Raw genomic sequence first — 20,187 nt, forward strand, 5'->3', positions numbered from 1 at the left:
AGACTAAGAGAAGGGAGACTACCTGAGGGAGACTAAGAGAAGGGAGACTACCTGAGGGAGACTAAGAGAAGGGAGACTACCTGAGGGAGACTAAGGGTCAGGGGTTTATCAGAGAACATTCCTTCTAACAGAACCTGCATGGTGACAAAGCTGATTAAAACCTGCTAGTGATCTGAACCAGGTCAGGTCATTTAACACGCTGTCCTTAATGACCAAACAGAGGCTCTGTAACACGCTGTCCTTAATGACCAAACAGAGGCTCTGTAACACGCTGTCCTTAATGACCTTAACAAAGGCTCTAAGACTGCGTTTACACAGGTAGCCCAACGCTGATATTTTGTCCAATTAGTGAGAAACAAAATCTAAATTGGTCTTCCTTGTTTAAACGTAGCCTTAGTCATGTGACTAAGCAAGGCTTCACATAGATTGTTAATCCTATAACTGACGTAGAGCGCATTTGACACAATGGTCGTGATGCAACTGATATTCTTTGTAACACAACATAGATTATCTGTAAAACAAAATGTGCTGTCTGTCTCCACAAACTGGTGCAATTATTTTTGTGCAGGAAAAAAAAAACGTTCAGTTATATCAAAAAAAACGATGTGCCAAATGCATTGGTTTTTATAACTTGAGTGTGTACGGGGCCATGCAGAGAGAGAGAGAGGATTAAACGAGGTGCTGTCACTTTAAGAGAGATTGTTGAAGTTGATGGGGCCATTCAGAGAGAGTGAGAGAGGATTAAACGAGGTGCTGTCACTTTAAGAGAGATTGTTGAGGCGATGGTGCAACAGGACTTCACCAGTGTTCTATACCAGGAGGGAACCTGGACTTCTGCATCAATTGGTCACCACATTTGATCTGACCTTCATCTAAGTCACAACAATAGACACATTTAGTGTGCTTAAACTAATAACACACAAATTATTGTATTTTTCTTGTCTATATTGAATACATRWTTTAAACATAGGTTGAAAAAGTATGTGAACCCCTAYGCTAATGAKTTCTCCAAATGCTAATTGGAGTAAAGGAGTCCGCTYACCTGGAGTCCAATCAATGAGAGGAGATTGGAGATGTTGGTTAGAGKTGCCCTGCCCTATAAAAAACACTCACAAAATGTGAGTTTGCTATTCACAAGAAGCATTGCCTGATGTGAACCATGTCTCGAAGAAAATAGATCTCAAAAGACCTAAGATTAAGAATAGTTGCAGTGCATAAAGCTGGAAAGGGTTACAAAAATATCTCTAAAAGCCTTGTTCATTAGTCCACGGTAAGACAAATTGTCTATAAATGGAGAAAGTTCATCACTGTTGTTACTCTCCCTGAGTGGCCGTCCTGCAAAGATGACTGCAAGAGCACAGRGCAGAARGCTCAATGAGGTTAAGAAGAATCCTAGAGTGTCAGCTAAAGACTTACAGAAATCTCTGGAACATGCAATACGTAAATACGTAAAACACTAAACAAGAATGGTGTTCATGGGAGGACACCACGGAAGAAGCATCCCTGCACGTCTGAAGTTTGCAAAAGTGCACCTGGTGTTCCACAGGCTACTGGCAAAATATTCTGTGACAGATGAATTACTATGTGTGGAGAAAAAAAGGCACAGCACACAAACATCAAACCTCATCCAACTGTAAAGTATGGTGGAGGGAGCATCATGGTTTGGGGCTGCTTTGCTGCCTCAGGGCCTGGAACGCTGCTATATCGACAGAAAAATGAATTCCCAAGTTTATCAAACATTTCTGCAAGAATGAGCTATCTGTCGCCATGGAAGCTCAACAGAAGTTAGGTATGCAACAGGAAAACAACCCAAAAGACAAAAGTAATCAACAATACGCTTTGGAGTGGCCAGTCAGAGTCCTGTCCTCCACCCGATTGAGATGCTGTGGCATGACTCATGAGAGCAGTTCACATAGACATCCCAAGAATATTGCTGAAATGAAACAGTTTCGTAAAAAGAGGAATGGTCCCAAATTCCTCCTGACCGTTGAGCAGGTCTGATCCTCAGCTACAGAAAAACGTTTGTTGAGGTTATTGCTGCCAAAGGAGGGTCAACCAGTTATTAAATCCAAGGGTTCACATACTTTGTACAACCTTGCAATGTGAATGTTTACACGATGTGTTCAATAAAGACATCCATAGTTTAGGTTATTTCCCGGGACCCTCAGGGAACAGTCAAAGAACAGCCCGAGTTAAGCTGTGTTATTAGTTTAGCAGACTGTGTTTGTCTATTGTTGTGACTTAGATGAAGATCAGATAACATTTTATGACCAATTTACCAGAAATCCAGGTAATTCCAAAGGGTTCACATAATGTTTTCTTCCCACTGTATACAAGCATGCTTTTAGGGCCCATAATACAATTCTTCAGAAAATGGGCGTGGCTTCACAACGTTTTCAGATTTGAATAAAATGTCGGAAATATGCAGTCCGACGAGACGGATACAAATTCATTGCTTTAACTAATTATGACAAATGTTAGAAAATGTTGGCAATGTAATAAAGTAATGACTTTTCAAATAGTTACGCTAAACTTGAGAGAGAGAGAGAGAGAGAGAGAGAGAGAGAGAGAGAGAGAGGAGAGAGTAGAGAAAGAAGAGAGAGAGAGAGAAAAGACAGAGCACCTCACCTGCTTCGTACGTAGTAGCGTGAGCTGTCATACTCCACGTGCTGGACTTACGGCCCTTGGTAACCATGACAGCAAACTCGTACATGGTGTTGGGTTTGAGGCCAGTGACGGTGTGGCTGAGGGCTGTAGTGTCTGCAGACTAGAGACAGAAAAAACGTAACATCAAAAAATATTCTGTCAGAGGACCCCATTGGTGTGGTGGTATAACGGTCTCATGTCATATCCTTTGGGCGTTGTACTTTTTAACTGTTAAAATGTTTTGTCCCCCAAAAATATTTCAAATCAAATGAAGAGAGCACAGTAGGGATCAGTAGGGAGAGCTCAGTAGGGATCAGTAGGGATCAGTAGGGAGAGCTCAGTAGGGATCAGTAGGGAGAGCACAGTAGGGATCAGTAGGGAGAGCTCAGTAGGGATCAGTAGGGATCAGTAGGGAGAGCTCAGTAGGGATCAGTAGGGAGAGCTCAGTAGGGATCAGTAGGGAGATCACAGTGGGGATCAGTAGGGAGAGCAGAGCACGAATCCCAGAGATGACAAGGTAAAAAATCTGTTGTTCTGCCCCTGAACAAGGCAGTTAACACACTGTTCCTAGAATGTCATTGAAAATAAGAATTTGTTCTTAACTGACTTGCCTAGTTTCAATAAAGCTAAAATAAAAAACATTTAAAAAAGGGAGACTGTCTAGGAAAAACAGTAGAGCTCAAAAAATGCTTTTCTAACGAGCAATAACCCCACAGCAGGTCCTCATTGAACAAGCCAGTGGTTTAAATCAACCAGTTCTGCCTGCTGGGTGAACACAATAGTCGCCATCATCACACAGTGTAAAATACTGACCATCTGAAATGGTCCAGACACTGTGGTGAAGAAGGAGCACCAGCACCTCATCAACCTCAGGAGGCTGAAGAAATTTGGCTTGTCACCTAAGACCCTCACAAACTTTTACAGATCCACCATGGGGAGCATTCTGTCAGGCTGTATACGGCAATTGTACCGTCCGCAACCATAGGACTCTCCAGAGGGTGGTGCGGTCTGCCCAACACATCAATGGGGGCAAACTACCTGCCCTCCAGGACACCTATAGCACAGGTGTCCTGTGGACTGGTCTAGCCCCGAAAAGGATCATCAAGGACCTCAGCCACCCGAATCACGGCCTGTTCATTTCATAAGTACAGTGGCATTCAGAAAGTATTCAGACCCTGTGACTTTTCCACATTTCGTTACATTACAGCCTTATTCTAAAATGTATAAAATATTTTTTTTCCCTCATCAATCTACACACAATACCCCATAATGACAAAGTGAAAACAGGTTTTTAGAAATGTTTGCAAATGTATTAAAAATAAAAAACAGAAAAACCCTAATTTGAGCTCAATTGATCATCTCCTCTTGGTCTTGGCTGAGTGCTTGGTCTTGGCTGAGTCTTGGTCTTGGCTGAGTGCTTGGGGTCGTTGTCCTGTTGTAAGGTGAACCGTCGCCCTAGTCTGAGGTCCTGAGCGCTCTGGAACACGTTTTCATCAAGGATCTCTCTGCACTTTGCTCCGTTCTTTTTCCCTCCATCCTGACTAGTCTCCCAGTCCCTGCCGCTGAAAAACATCCCCACAGCATGATGCTGCCACCACCATGCTTCACCGTAGGGATAGTGCCACCACCATGCTTCACCGTAGGGATAGTGCCACCACCATGCTTCACCGTAGGGATGGTGCCAGGTTTTCTCCAGACATGACTCTTGGCATTCAGGCCAAAAAGGTGAATCTTGGTTTCATCATATCAGAGAATTTTGTTTCTGATGGTCTGAGAGTGGCCAGACAGTGCCTTTGGCAAACTCCAAGCAGGCTGTCATGTGCTTTTACTGAGGAGTGGCTTCTTTTCCGGCCTCTCTGACTTACAATGGACTAGCCCAAGTCGTTATATATTAACATTTTTCTTGTGCATTTTGCTATTTTGCTATTTGCCTCATGACACCTGCACACTTCGTTGACAACAAACTTCTTTACCCAACGGGGACAGACTATATTTGTTCCACACTCGGGACTCTGACCTTCGATGTTACACAGATTTTTGGCCTCCCATCCTATTCTAGCCACCTCTCGCATTTATATTCATGTTACCTATGAAATTGCTGTTCGATATGATCTTGTTGCCATCTAATGCACATTCAGATGTCATAAATCATCACTGCAGAACTCTCCCTGTCCTCTGCCGTGCCCTGATTGTATTACTGCTGATGATATCTGGAAATGTGCATGTACACCTGGCCCATCTACTGTTGCTAGCCCCAATTCTGACTTGTGCTCTGATATCTGCTTCCACTGATTCTTCTCTCGTAAAAGCCGGGTTTTGCAGTTAACACTAGAAGCTTATTACCTAAAAGGATCAATTGAAAGTGTGGGTTCACAGCTCCAATCCAGATGTGTTGGTCATTACTGAGACGTGGTTTAAGAAGAGGTTGTTGAATACTGATGTTAACCTTTCTGGTTATAACCTTTTTGGCAGACAGATCTTCCAAAGGTGGGGAGGTGGCAATCTTTACCAAGTCTGTCCCAAACAATTTGATTTGCTGGTTTTAAGCATTTAAACTTTTAAATAGCTCTTTTTGACTCTTGCTGGGTGTTATCGTCCTCCATCAGCACCGGCCTGTACCCTAAATGCCCTAAGCTCTCTCCTGCCCCTTACACTAAGTCTGAATTTGTCCTGCTAGGTGACCTAAACGGGACATGCTTTAACACCTGACCAAGTCCTAAAGCATGGACTCCCATTGCTCAGGTGCATCTTCTCATTATCACAATCCACAAGGTATGACTCCAACACACCAGAAAAAGGCTACCTCCTCGATGTTATCCTCAAAAATAATCCTGATAGTATTCAGTCTGTGTTTTCTGTAATGCCTTAGTGATCACTGTTTACAGCCTGTGTTCTTAATGGCTGCTAAGTGAAACATCTTGATTTCATAGACGCTTGCTAAAAAACTTTCATGAGCAAGCCTTCCTCATGAAACTGGCCTCTGTAAAATTGGATAGAATCAGCTGATCCCTCTGTCCAAGACCTTGGACTTTTCTTTTTGTATTTTCAGTGGTATTGTTACAAACATGCCCCCATAAAGAAAAAATGAAATTAAAAACAGGTTCAGCCACTGGGTCAACCGTGATTTACAGAGTTACTCCACCTCAGAATTGCATTTGGCAAAATGCCTCGCCAAACGTATATACAACTTGACTGCTCTCGTTCAGGCAAATGAGAAATAAGTGCACTCAGGCTATCCCGGAAGGCCAAAGTTAGATAATTTAAGGAGCAGTTCTCTCTCTGTGAGTCTAATCCCAAGAAGTTCTGGAAAACGGTTAAAGACCTGGAGAATAAACCCTCCTCCTCACAGCTGCCCATGTCCCTTAATGTTGATGATGTGGTTGTTACTGACAAGAAGCACATGGCTGAGCTCTTTAATTAATCACCACTTCATTAAGTCAGGATTCCTATTTGACTCAGCCATGCCTCCTTGCCTGTCCAACATTTCCTCATCTCCCACCCCATCTAATGTGACTATCCCAGATGCTTCTCCCTCTTTTTCCTCTGCCCGGCTACAAAGGTTCCCCCTGCAGGCAGTCACTGAGTCCGAGGTGCTAAAGGAGCTCCTTAAACTGGACCCCCAAAAACATCTGGGTCAGATGGTTTAGACCCTGTCTTCTTTAAGGTTGTTGCCCCTATCATCCCCAAGCCCATCTCGGACCTGTTTAACCCGTCTCTCCTCTCTGGGGAGGTTCCCATTGCTTGGAAGGGAACCACAGTGCATCCTTTATTTAAAGGGGGAGATCAAGCTGATCCTAACTGCCTATTTCTTTTTTGCCCTGTTTATCAAAAGTGTTGGAAAAACTTGTCAATAATCAACTGACTGGCTTTCTTGATGTCTATAGTATTCTCTCTGGTATGCAATCTGGTTTCCGCTCAGGTTATGGATGTGTCACTGCAACCTTAAAGGTCCTCAATGATGTCACCATTTCCCTTGATTCTAAGCAATATTGTGCTGCTATTTTTATTGACTTGGCCAAAGCTTTTGATACGGTAGACCATTCCATTCTTGTCGGCCGGCTAAGGAGTATTGGTGTCTCTGAGGGGTCTTTGGCCTGGTTTGCTAACTACCTCTCTCAAAGAGTACAGTGTATAAAGTCAGAAAATCTGCTGTCTCAGCCACTGCCTGTCACCAAAGGAGTACCCCAAGGCTCAATCCTAGGCCCCACGCTCTTCTCAATTTACATCAACAACATAGCTCAGGAAGTAGGAAGCTCACTCATCCATTTATATGCAGATGATACAGTCTTATACTCAGCTGGCCCCTCCCCCGATTTGGTGTTAAATGCTCTACAACAAAGCTTTCTTAGTGTCCAACAAGCTTTCTCTACCCGCAACATTGTTCTGAGCACCTCCAAAACAAAGGTCATGTGGTTTGGTAAGAAGAATGCCCCTCTCCCCACCGACGTGATTACTACCTCTGAGGGTTTAGAGCTTGAGGTAGTCACCTCAGAACATGACTTGGGAGTATGGCTAAACGGTACACTGTCCCCAAAATCAAAGCTGCAGGCTAAAGTTAAATCTAACAGAATGTGACTGGCAGAACGGGTGTTGTATGTGGAGGATGAGGGCTGCAGTAGATATCTCAGACAGGGGGGAGTGAGGCCTAAGAGGGTTTTATAAATAAGCATCAACCAGTGGGTATTGCGACGGGTATACAGAGATTACCAGTTTACAGAGGAGTACAGAGTGCAGTGATGTGTCCTATAAGGAGCATTGGTGGCAAATCTGATGGCCGAATGGTAAAGAACATCTAGCCGCTCGAGAGCACCCTTACCTGCCGATCTATAAATTATATAATCTAGCATGGGTAGGATGGTCTTGATTTAACTTTACTCTAGGTCCCCAAAACACACACCCTGGGTCGCTCCTCTTTTCAGTAATCTGCAGCTAGCGACTGGGACGAGCTGCAACAAACACTCAAACTGAACAGTTTTATCTCAATCTCTTCATTCAAAGACTCAATCATGGACACTCTGTGGCTGCTTTGTGTGATGTATTGTTGTCGCTATCTTCTTGACCTTTGTGCTGTTGTCTGTGCCCAAAAATATTTGTACCATGTTTTGTGCTACTACCATGTTGTGTTTCTACCATGTTGTTGTTATGTTGTGCTGCTACCATGTTGTGTTGCTACCATGCTGTGTTGCTACCATGTTGTGTTGCTACCATGCTATGTTGTCATGTGTTGCTGCCATGCTATGTTGTTGTCTTAGGTCTCTCTTTATGTAGTGTTGTGTTGTCTCTCTTGTTGTGATGTGTGTTTTGTCCTATATTTATATAGTTTTTTTTAATGTAATTATTATTATTTTTTATCCCAGGCCCCCGTCCCCGCAGGAGGACTTTTTCCTTTGGTAGGCCGTCGTTGTAAATAATAATTTGTTCTTAACTGACTTAAATAAAGGTTAAATAAAATAAATAAATAAACCCATAAAGGCCTGATTGGTGGAGTGCGGCAGAGATGGTTGTCCTTCTGGAAGAATCTCCCATCACCACAGAGGAACTCTGGAGCTCTGTTAGAGTGACCATCGGGTCCTCGGTCACCTCCTTGACCAAGGCCCTTCTCCTCTGATTGCTCAGTTTAGCCGGGCGGCCAACTCTAGGAAGAATCTTGTTGGTTCCAAGCTTATTCCATTTAAGAATGATGGAGGCCACTGTGTTCTTGGGGACCTTCAATGCTGCAGACATTTTTTGGTATCCTTCCCCAGATCTGTGCCTCGACACAATCCTGTCTCTGAGCTCTACTGACAATTTCTTTGACCTCATGGCTTGGTTTTTGGTCTGACATGCACTGTCAACTGTGGGACCTTATATAGACAGGTGTGTGCCTTTCCAAATGATGTCCAATCAATTGAATTTACCACAGGTGAACTCCAATCAAGCTGTAGAAACATCTCAAGGATGATCAATGGATACAGGATGCACCTGAGCTGAATTTCGGGTCTCATAGCAAAGGGTCTGAATACTTATGTAAATAAGGTATTTCTGTTTTAAAATGTTGAAAACATTTGCAAAATTTTCTAAAACCTCTTTTCGCTTTGTCATTATGGGGTATTGTGATGTCATTATGGGGTATTGTGATGTCATTATGGGGTATTGTGATGTCATTATGGGGTATTGTGTGGAGATTGATGAGAAATTATTTTTACAACATGTGGAAAAAGTCAAGGAGTCTGAATACTTTCCAAATGCACTGTATAGATAGTAGTGTATTTCTTAATTCCATTATTTTCCTTTTAGATGTGTGTGTATTGTTATGTATTGTTAGATATTACTACACTGCTTGGAGCTAGAAACACAAGCATGTCGCTACACCCMRAATAACATCTGCTAAATATGTGTGTATGTGACCAATAAAATGTGATATAAAGACAAAAATATAAAATAAAAAAAACAGGTTTCCAAAAATAGAATAATGCAAAAACAATTTACATTTCTTGTGACAGAATTTCAACATAAATGAAAAATAACTGAAGTAGCAAACCAGTCGGCAAGAGACATACAAGCCCACAGACAAACACACAACCCATAACCTTACCTTGAACTTCCCGCTAGTAGAGTAGCTGGTCTTCCACTTGACTGAGTAGTAGCGGACCTCAGTGGTCTTCTGGTTCTTGGTCATGGAGTTGTCTGCCCAGCTGACCCTGACAGAGTCTGGGGTCAGGGCCACGGCCTGGACACCTACTGGGGGGATCATGGGGGTGGACGTATCTGGCATGGGAGTAGGATATTTATCAAACAGATGGAACAGATCGTCGTCTGACGGATCAATGGAGTCTGGATGTGGAGTAGTTAGGACATGCAACGTTCCATGCAACAAACAGCCATGAATTGTCATATAAACGTTTGTCGATGATTTGAATAAATGTTCGGAAAATATGCAGTCCGCACGAGAGCGGATACAATGCATTGGCTTTGAAACTAATTATGAAAATGTTTAGAGAATGTTGAGCTTTACATACTAGTAATGGACTTTTTACAATAAGCTGTTGACGTGCTTAAAACCTTGAGAGAGAGAGATGCTGTAAGGAGAGGAGGAGAGAGATGAGAGGGAGAGTGACGAGAGAGAGTTCAGCAACAGAGAAAATCACCTTAAGCTTCGTGAAAGCTTAGTAATGAGCTGTCCTATGCCTTCACCCTCCACGGTGGACTTGGAACTTAGGCCCTCTGGTTATGTCATCTGATAAGTGCTTGACAGGAAGCAGTAGGCACAGTTGAAGTGTTGGGCGCCTTGAGGTCAATGAAGGTGTGGCTGAGGGCCGACTAGTCGTTACTGAGACTATAAGAGAAAGAAATAACGTACATCTTCAAAAATAATGCCTGGTATTGCAGGACCCAGTTGGTGTGGTGGTATAAACAGGTCTCATGTATAATCCTTTGCGCAGCGTGTTACTTTAATTAATCTGGTAAAAATGCATGTGTTATTGTCCCAAAAAGTATTTTTAAATGCAATGAAGAGACAAGTTAGGATAGATAAAAGCTGGAGCTCAGTAGGGAGGTAGTAGGGCACTTAGTAGGGAAGCTGTTAGGGGAATCTAAGCAAGGTGAGGATGAGAGCAAGTAGGGAGATCGAGAGATACGGCTGAGATCTCAGATGTAGGTGATCAGACTAAGGGATCACGATATGGGATGAAGCTCAAGATATGGATCAGGTTAGGGTGACGAGGCTCAGTAGGGATCAGTAAGGGAGATACAGTGGGAATCATCTCCGATAGGGGTACGCATGAGATTAGGACACGGATCTGAGGATGAAAGGTAAAAAATCTTTGTTCTGCCCTGAACAGGCGTAACACACTGTTCTAGAATGTAGTTGGGATATAATAAGAGAATTTGGTTCTAACTGACTTGCCTAGTTTCATAAAGCCTTAAAATAAAAATCACTTATGTAATTGAAGGGATGACGCTGTGCGTAAGTAAAATCACGTAGAGCTGCGAAGCAAATGCTTCTAAGAGCAGATGTAATACAGCTGGGAACAATCCAGCACCGTGATCCAGTCAAGCATGGGTGCCCAAAGGGTTGATGTTCTCCATCATCTGATATAAAGCAATGGTTTAAAACTGATCCAGTTTGCTGCTGGCTCGAAACAATGTTCTCCATCATCTAATCACATGTGTAGAAATAGTGACCCTTGAACTCATCAATCATCATCAAGTTGTAGAAAGGACGTAAAAAGTCATGGAGTGGTGAAGAAGGAGACCAGCACCTCATCATTCTCTCAAGAGACTGCAAGAGATGAGGTTGGATGCTGTAACTAAGACCGCTGGCAAGAAACTTGGTGCGAGAGAGTCTACCGGAAAGTGGGGGGCGATTGCGTTCAGGCATATAATATACGGTGAACATTCGAATCCAAGATCGCAACGCTAATAGGATCTCTACAGAGGTAGGAATAGACGGTGATGGACCTGAATGATTCAATGGGAGAACTACCTGCGTCACAGACAGGAGCCTACTAGCGCAGGTGTCTCGCTGGACTGCGTCTCAGCGATAAAGCGCATCATCAGCGCCTCCCTCGACATAATGCGTCCAGCGGGAGACGAACACCGAGAATACAGGTCTGTGATCAATGGTATCATAAGTACGATGGATGGATTCACATACGTATAAAGTTACCACTGTATCTGTTTTTATCCACCGTTTAGTTACAGAGCTGGATACAGCCCTTATGTAAAATATTGGAGTTAAAATACTTATTTCTCCCTCATCAAAATCTACACAAATACCTATATGACAAAGTGAAAACAGAGTTTTTAGAAATGTTTTGAATGTATTAAAAATAAAAAGACAGAAAAAACTAATTTGAAGACTCAATGATCATCTCCGCTTTGGTCTTGGGCTGAGTGCTTGGAGTCTGGGCTGAGTCTTGGTACTTGGCTGAGTGCTTGGGGTCCGTCTTGTCCAGTTGTAAGGTGAACCGGTTTGACCTACGCATTGGGAAGATCCCTGAGCGGACAGCTGGATGAAAGTATTTAAACTCAGCAGGGAGTGTCTTGATGCTTGCACTTTGTACAATCCTCAGTTCTCTTTTTCCTCTTATTCACATGAGAGTTCTCCCGTCCTCGCCTGATACAAAAATTCGTAGAGCACCTGTCACAGCAGGGTGAAATGCTATACCGCCACGCCTTGACCATGCACTCGTCAGCCGTAGTTTGAAGGATCGTAGCCTCTACCTCAACCAATCGCTCTCATCGCGTAAGGGGTGGTGCAGTCGTTTAGAAGGGTGTGTGTCGCATCCGTAGATAGCACATCACATTGCTGGTTATTTCTCAGGCCAAAAAGGTGAATACGTTGGTTTCATCATTATAAGAGGAATTTTGTTTTCTGATGGTCTGAGAGTGTCAGACATGGTGCCTTTTTTGGCAAATCTCCAAGCAGGCTGTGAGTGGCAAAACTACTGCCCTCACAGGAAGTGCCTTTTTACTATGAGGAAGTGGTCGTACTTTCTGTCTCGGGATAAGCACAATCAGATTATGTATAATAGGAACAATGAACTACAAGACCCAAGATGCAGTTATAGCAATATGCAGACATGTTTCTTTCTTGTGCATTTGCTATTTTTGCTATTTGCTCATGAAACCCTGCACACTTCGTTTGACCACAACGCATATACGTATTTACTGAAGGAAACGGGGAATGGGTAACAGAGGCCTAATACATTAAGCTGCGTGGCACCCAACTCGGGAGAGCCTGAAGAATAGTCTGATCTTTCTCTAAGGCAAATTGAGAGTCTGATCAAAACAGCCATCAGACTAACTTGCCATAACTCAGTGGCCTCTCGTCAGCAGGCTCCAACTCGATCATAATCTAATTGCATTCAGATTTATTGCGCTCTTAATAATCTGATTGTATGATAAATTCGCTTGATTTCAGTCCTTTTATGAAACTTGTTAGCCATATAATGCATACATTCAGATGTCATAAATCATTCAACATTGCTACATAGAAACTTTACATGTCATCATCTGATATCGCTTACTATGCTGGTGCCTCTAATGAATTGATCTATATTACCTGCAGCTGATGATTCATTGGAAATGTATTCGCTATGGCAACACTTGCACATTGCTATCTCGTTATGCAGCCATCCTTTGTATCTTGTGTCTTACTGAAGTATCTTGCTGTACTTCGATTTTGCTTCTTGTAATATAATTGAGTTTGTTACTTCAGGTGTTAGTACTAGAAGCTTAGAGTAGTTACCTGTTAGAAATGAATGTGATTTGCGAATTTATCTTTGGTATAAGAAAGTGTTAGCTGGGGGTCAGTGGAGATATCGAGAAACTAGAAAGTCACAAGAATTTCACTGACAACAATGCCTTTACAAATTCTGCATGAAGTGTTTGGTCATGTACTATGAGAGTGTGGTTTCAGGGAGCTGTTATTATAGTAATACGGTTGATTATCTTGCTTTCTGGTTATTGTCTTAGCTAAATTTTTGTGGTGCGCTATGACTTAGCTGATGTAAAACTGATTCTTCAGTAAGGTGGGTGGCACGCTGTGCGACATCTTAATGAAACTCTAGAACTATACTACTCAAACCTACATTTGGCTTGCTGTTCTTTTGAGGACGCACTATGAGCTTTAAATACGCTATTTGTTATGACTATATGCTTTGGGGTGGTGGTTATAACAGCGAGTGTTCGTCTGAAACCATCAGCTACTGCAAGCTCTAGTATCTGCTCTTAAAGGAATCCTCTTAGGACAGTCTGCTTTCTGAATGCCAGTGGCTACAGGGACTAAGTCTGGATTTGGTCCTCGCTTACGTATGAGACCCTAATCTAACTGGTCATCTCATATGAGCTAGTGCTTTAAACAGACTTGGGTAATCGACAGCTTTTGACCAGAGGTCCTATAAGGGAAGTAAGGGAGACAGTGCAGCCACTTCTTGCTTTATGTTCTGGTTGGATTTTCTCGTTCTAGAATTCAATACTAGAAGAGGTCTGGAGAATGCAAAACTTTTATTTATCTCAGAAAGGCTACTGGGCGTGGTGAGATGTTAATGGGCTCAAAAGTATATTTCCTGATTAGGTATCAGTCTGCGTGTTTTCTGTATATGGGCTTGAGTGATCACTTGTTTTTTACAACCTGTGTTTAAATTGGTGCTAAGTGAAACATCTTGAGGTTTGTCATAGACGCTTGTCAAAAACTTTCAATGATGGGCAAGCAGCTTCCTTCATGAAACTGCCCTCTGTAAAATTGGTATAGTGAATGAGCTGATCCTCTGTCCAAAATGACTCTTGACTTCTTCTTTTTTGATATTTTCAGTGGTCATTAGGTACGTTTAGACCAATACAAGCTCTCATTTATAGTAGCCGTATTATGTAGAATTTAGAGAAAGAAGGGATTTATCTGCCATGTTCAGCTGACTATCTGATTCACGATGATTTTACGAGAGTTACTCCCCTCAAGAATTGCATTGGCAAATGATTCTGGCAAAGCGTATACGACAAGCGTGACTGGCGTCCTCGTTCAGACAATAATGCTATGTGGAAAAGACTGTAGTGCGCTATAGGTTCAGGAAACTAAGAAGTGACGAACTCTAGGATGAAATGTTGAGCGGAAAAAAAGTGGCCAATGTTTCATAGAATATATTTCAGAAGGAGCAGTTCCTCTCCTCCCTGTCGGGTCTATTTATCCACATTTCCCATATTACAATAGTATCATGGAAAATGAGTTAAGCTTAGAGAGAACGCAAATACACGCTTTTCTTACAATTATTTGATACATTGTATTAAAGACTACAAACAATTGGTGGATGAAATGGTTGGTACTGTTACATATAACTTTTCGAACTTTACTTCAGTTTATTGTTGAAGTTATTGTGGCAGCAAAAAGACAGAGCACAGCCTGATCTGGAGCTCTTTATCACCATTCTAATTAGTAGGATTCCTAGATATTTGTTACTCTGTTATGAGCGCATCGCATACTTCCTGTTCAACATTATCTCTTGATACCCAATCATTGTCTCTTCTTTGGAAGTTAGTAGATCTATATCTCCCGATGACTTCTCGCTACTTCTTCTATTTGTATCCCCTTGCCTACAGGTCGTGTGCGTGCTGCCCAGCACTGCTACATTAGTAGGCTCTCTGAAGGCAATGTTAACTAGGTTTCGAGGTGAGGCTAGGTGCTACTGGACTGGGAGGCTCCTTAACTGGGACTTCGCTATTAAACTCAATAGGATCAAGTATGCGTTTGTAGTTACTTGGTCGTTCTCTTTTAAGACGTTTGCACAGATAGGATTGAACATGGGAGAAGGGACCACCTCTTCTTTTGGGTAATAGTTCCCTGACGGTTCCAGATCGACTTAGCTAGAGAGTTCCCGTGTTTTGCATAAGAGGAGCATCCTCAGTCGACTTGTCTCTTAAGGTCTCATAAGGCGCGGAGATAAAGTGATCTTAATCTTGTCCTATTTTTGTTTGGACTAGCTGTTTAATCAACAGTGCTCTTGCCGGAGTATAGAACTGATACATTACACAAATCCAAGCATGATATTTCGTGTCCTTGACTGTCTAATCGAAGTATTCTCGTCTGGTATGACAATAATTGGATTGCCTGTCTAAGGATTTATAGGCATGTGGTCCTGTAGAAGATCAGACCTTGCAAGAGGTTTCAATTGCTCGTCGCCAATTCTTCCTCTAGTGGGATCATACATAGATATGACTAATTTGTTTCATTTGGTGCTGAGAGAACATTCATTTTTATTGATTGTTGCTTCTCATGGTTGCCAATTATGCTCCTAGTTGCCGTATACGTTAGTGAGCCAATACTCTCCCATTACTCTGGTGCGGCCGGCTAGTAGGGATGTATCTAGTGGTGTGTTGCTGAGCGGTTCTGGTTGGACTCTGGTTGGGACTAAATGATGACGAGAGTCTGTCTAGTCAGAGTTACAGTGTACTGTAATAGTGCTGTATAAATCTGCTGTCTGACAGGGACAGCCTGCTCTCTGAGACTCTGTCAGAGTGGAATAACCCATAGCGATAGTCGTGTGTAACTCCCTATGCCTCTGAAAATCTTGCGTCATTTTTTACTTCAACAACTAGCGCTGGGATAGTGTGATAGTTTAAGCGCCGGGGCGGAGCTCATCAGCTCCTCAAGGTAAGTTAGTATGTCATGTTGATGGAGAGTTTCTAAATAATTTTCGACTTTATAAGCTAGGATCTTGAAGACAATCCTGTGGTTCCCGATGTGGGTCCTTTAAAATGCGTATAGACAGTATTCAAATTGGCTGCTTATGTGATCCAACTCTCAGACGTCGATTTTTCATATCCTCTGCGAGAGCTATCTATGTCTGAGACACACTCTTCGATACCATAATCATAAAGGCTTGGTTTCATGGTTTTGATAGGCAACTGTCAATGTGGGAACCTTTATAAACATTGAGACAGGTCCTCTCGTGCCTTATCCAATATGTTGCAGACGTGATCTCACTCAAATTGAATTTAAAGTCTGAGAGCGGCTAATTTACGAGAGTTGATGAGAGACTAGTTCATAAGATGATTATGGAATCAGAACAATGAATATGCAAATGCTAATTGTCGAGTAGTCAATGGAGACAAGGGGTTGAAATACTTTAGTATCAATAGAGAGTATTCATAAGCTTCGCTAGGTTATAAGTACTTTGACAAAATATTTTGACACAGAACTCTGGTGGACTCTGGCATGATATTGAGTGTTTGATGTGGATGAGTGAGGCGGATTGGGCGAGGTTAAGAGTATGTGTCATCGAAGTGAGGGTAGAAGAGCAAATAAGAGTGTGTTTCATAAAATATTTGAAGGCAACACACGAGCTGCATAATTCCCAAATAGCGAGGCAGGTAATTTAAGTAAGAGATTTTACCTAGGTTTACAGAGGATAGTTATATTTAGAGACTGTGCAGTGTTCTGTCGATAGTAGAGGTATGCTACATCTGGTGGCAACACTCTCGCAATGGGCAACGAAGATGTGTTCACAGATACATTCGTAGAAAGTGTGTCAGGCCAGTATCGAGGCTCGCAGCAGCCCTTAACTTCCATGTTGCGAGTAAATTAATTATAAGTTCATAGGATTCCAAATACTCTATATGCTTATGTCAATTAGGGTAGATCATCTTGTATAGATTAAACTTTATCTTCTAAGTCACTGACAAAACCACCATCACACTGGGTCGCTCTCTTTTCAGTAATCTGCTCAGGCTCAGCCAGAGACTGGGACGAGCTGCAACAAACAACTCAAACTGAACAGTTTCTAATACATCTATCTCTCATATCAAAGACTCAATCATGGGACTCTTGAGCTGATTGGCCTGACGTTGGTGTGACTTGAATGTCCAAATACCTGTATAACAGTCTAGGCTTATCAAATCTTTTGATAACTTCATAGTGTCGATGGTACATGCTGCACAACAGAAAGAAACTCATTCTCGTATCCCGACTATAAGATATGGTTTGCTTAACTACCATCGATAAGAGAGTCTTTACTTAACCGCATGTTGTGTGTTCATATTCAGATAGAACTGAGACATCTACACAACCGCACAGTAGTAAGCATTTTAGTGATACATCGCTACCGCACAGATGAGACACATGTGGTATAGGCATACCCTGTATATATTCGCTACCCATATACACTATATCCACTATGTTGGAAATCTGACGAGTGACGCCTAAATATTCTTATTGTAGCATTTGTTATACTAGTGCCATGGCGTAGTATTATTGGGGAATAGTGAGGTGTATGGATATATGGGGTGATTGGGCTAGATATGCAGCCGAGTTGGGGTTATGGCTTGTTGTCTGAGAAGTAGGCTACACTATTATAGTGCTTGCTAGTGGTAGCTCGTGCTACTATTAGTGTGGCGTTATAGCTGAGTGTTTTGATCCTATATTTAGAAGACATATATGAACTGTGGATTGTGTTATTAATCGTAATCTATTGTTATTATTCTCATACTTATCGTAAACGAGGCCCCGTCCCGCAGGAGGATCTTCCATAAGCTATTCCTTGGTTTAAGTTGTGTGGGCTCAATCCGTTGTATATCATAATTAATTATGTTATTCTAAATGAACTAACTACTATGAGGATTTATCTTCAGAATAAAATAGAATTATAAGATATGATCATTATTACACCATGTGATAGGCATGTATTTTGGGTGTTATAAGTGACGCGCATCGCACCGTTACTAATGCAGCAGAATGGGTTGTTAAGCTGACACTTACTTAGATGACCGAACAATGATAAATGATGTGCTATTCCATGTAACACGAGCGAACTCTGGAGCTTGTTGTTGTAGAAGTGAGATCGTCCCTCTCGGTCTAACTTGCTCCTTTTGGACAATGGGCCTTTATCTCGATTTCTCTTGTATTATGGTCATAACATCCAGTAAGACGCGGTGGAAAGTGGCCGACAAGCAACTTAGGAGATATCTTGTTTGGTTGCACCGGGTGCTGCAGAACGAAGCAGTCTATTACATTATAAGAATGAATCGGGAGGCGCGACCGCTATAGTATACTTGATGGAGAGACGTCATAATGCTAGCAGGACATTTATCTTGTATTTTAGAGTCTGTCAGGTCCCCAGATTTGATGCTCGAACATCCTGATTCTGACGTCTATCTAGCACACCTCTCTCACATTGACACTCAAATGCCTTAGGTGTTAGCAAGAGGTTGTCTGAACATATGCATCTGTTAAACTCTGGAAGAACCTTATTAACATAATAACCAGGTGTGTGCTCTTTTCCAATGATGTCAAGGTGTAAAGTTGATTTAATCCACAAGGTGAACTACCAATCCATTGAGAGTCTGTGAGATATCCAAGGAGTGATCATTATTGGCTACGCGGGTATGCATCATGAGCTTGATCTATGCGGAGTCTGTCATATGAATGAGGTCGCTGAATACTAGATATGTTAAAGTCAAGGACGTATTCAATTGCTGAGTTTAAAATGACACAATTGAAGAACATTTGCAAGATTTGTCTAAAACTCGTTTTTCGCTTTGCATCATTATGGGGGTTTCGTAGTAATTTTATGGGGTAGCCAGAATGATGTCATTGGCGGTAATGCAGGTATTTCCAATGTAATGCTAGCAGCTAGAATAGATAATATAAATGTGAACGTATTGTGAAGAGCAAGAATAGTATTGAAGAATTTTTTTTAACAACAATTGTGTTGAGAATATAATTAATTGTGGATGCAGTGTTCTAGAATAGATTTTTCCAATAGCATCGGTGTAATACATGTAAGTGTATTAAGTCATTAATGTCCTATATAGTATTTTCTTATGTTAGTATGTTGTGTGTATGTGATTAATGATGTGTTAGAGGTAGATATAGATTACTTGACAGCTGTCTTGGTGAGTCTAAAGAACACGGAGCAAATGAGTCGCTACAACCCAAGTGGATCCCTTTAGTTACAGATACCTTGACTAAATATGATCGTATGTTATGTGACATACAAACTACCAAATGTAGTCAGCATAATTATAGATAATATATATAAGATGATGAAGAAAAACTAAGGTGTTCAAACAAATAGGAATACATTGTGTTCAAAAACATACATTACACTTTCTCATGTGTAGCATATTAAATAAATGAATAAATAAACTAGATAGTAGTAACCAGTCAGGAAAGAGACATACAACGCCGACCTAGACAAACACACAACCCATAACTACATTGATTACCCAGAAGTGAGGCGTGAACAAAGGAGTACTTAAATACACTCTCTACTGAAGTATAGTAGATGAAGAGTGAGCTCAGTTTGCTTAAAGTAAGCTAGGTTGTCTTTGAGATCAGCCTGTGAGTTTTTGATCTTGCTCTATAAACGTCGATGACTCTGACTGAGAAGAGTCTTCTGGCGAGGTAGGGTCCTAACGATGCTCTGGACTCCTACTGCGGTGGTATTATGGTGCGCGTGGACGTATCTGAGCATGGGAGAGGATATTATCAAACAGATGGTAACAAGAGATCGACGTCTGATATCGGATTAGTGGATGTCTTGGTGAGGAGTTAGCATTCAGGACAGCGAACACGTTTCCACATGCATATCATATCAACACAAGCGTCATGAGTAAGCAGCAGAATGGAATGATGACCAATCGTGAAGCCCGTGTAGGTAGGAAGCGGATAAATGTGAAGAGCATAGTGATAGGGGTGAAGCATGACAGGATGAACGATGGAATGGTGAGTTTGATAGCGAGAAGTGTAAAGGGTGCATCTGCAAGAGATAGTGAAAAGGAATTATTGTGATCGGTGTATGATGAGTATGAGATTGTGATGATGGTGAGTTGGACGTTGAATGACGAGTTGAAAAGGAGGATAATGTGAAAGGTGAGGAAGAGTGAAAAGGGAAAGGGGTGATTGAAGGGTGAGTGAAGAGGTAGTGAAGAGGGGAGTGAAACGGGTGAGGTTGATAGGAGGTTAAGAGTGAATGGTTAGTAGCCTTGGTAGAGATAGTGAAGAGTTGATAGTGAATTGGGTGATTGATAGATAGGGGAAGGGTGAGTGAAAGAAGGGAGTGAAGTAGA

The 20,187-nt window shown here is 41.9% G+C and overlaps 1 protein-coding gene across 1 annotated transcript in view; it reads right to left on the minus strand.

The window, feature by feature from the left end:
* Positions 1 to 20,187, minus strand: part of LOC112075318 (netrin receptor DCC-like) — a gene marked incomplete at its 3' end in the record, with an annotated part of 50,467 nt that overhangs the window by 1,752 nt on the left and 28,528 nt on the right. Inside the window, exons 4-5 of the mRNA XM_024142333.1 lie at positions 9,221 to 9,393; positions 2,629 to 2,767 (exon numbers count right to left, since the gene is read on the minus strand). Of these exons, the coding sequence (XP_023998101.1) occupies positions 2,629 to 2,767; positions 9,221 to 9,393 (312 nt within the window). The remainder of the gene's footprint in view (positions 1 to 2,628; positions 2,768 to 9,220; positions 9,394 to 20,187) is intronic.

The sequence above is a fragment of the Salvelinus sp. IW2-2015 genome, unplaced genomic scaffold (assembly GCF_002910315.2).
Source record: "Salvelinus sp. IW2-2015 unplaced genomic scaffold, ASM291031v2 Un_scaffold3084, whole genome shotgun sequence".
NCBI classification, from domain to species: Eukaryota; Metazoa; Chordata; class Actinopteri; order Salmoniformes; family Salmonidae; genus Salvelinus; species Salvelinus sp. IW2-2015.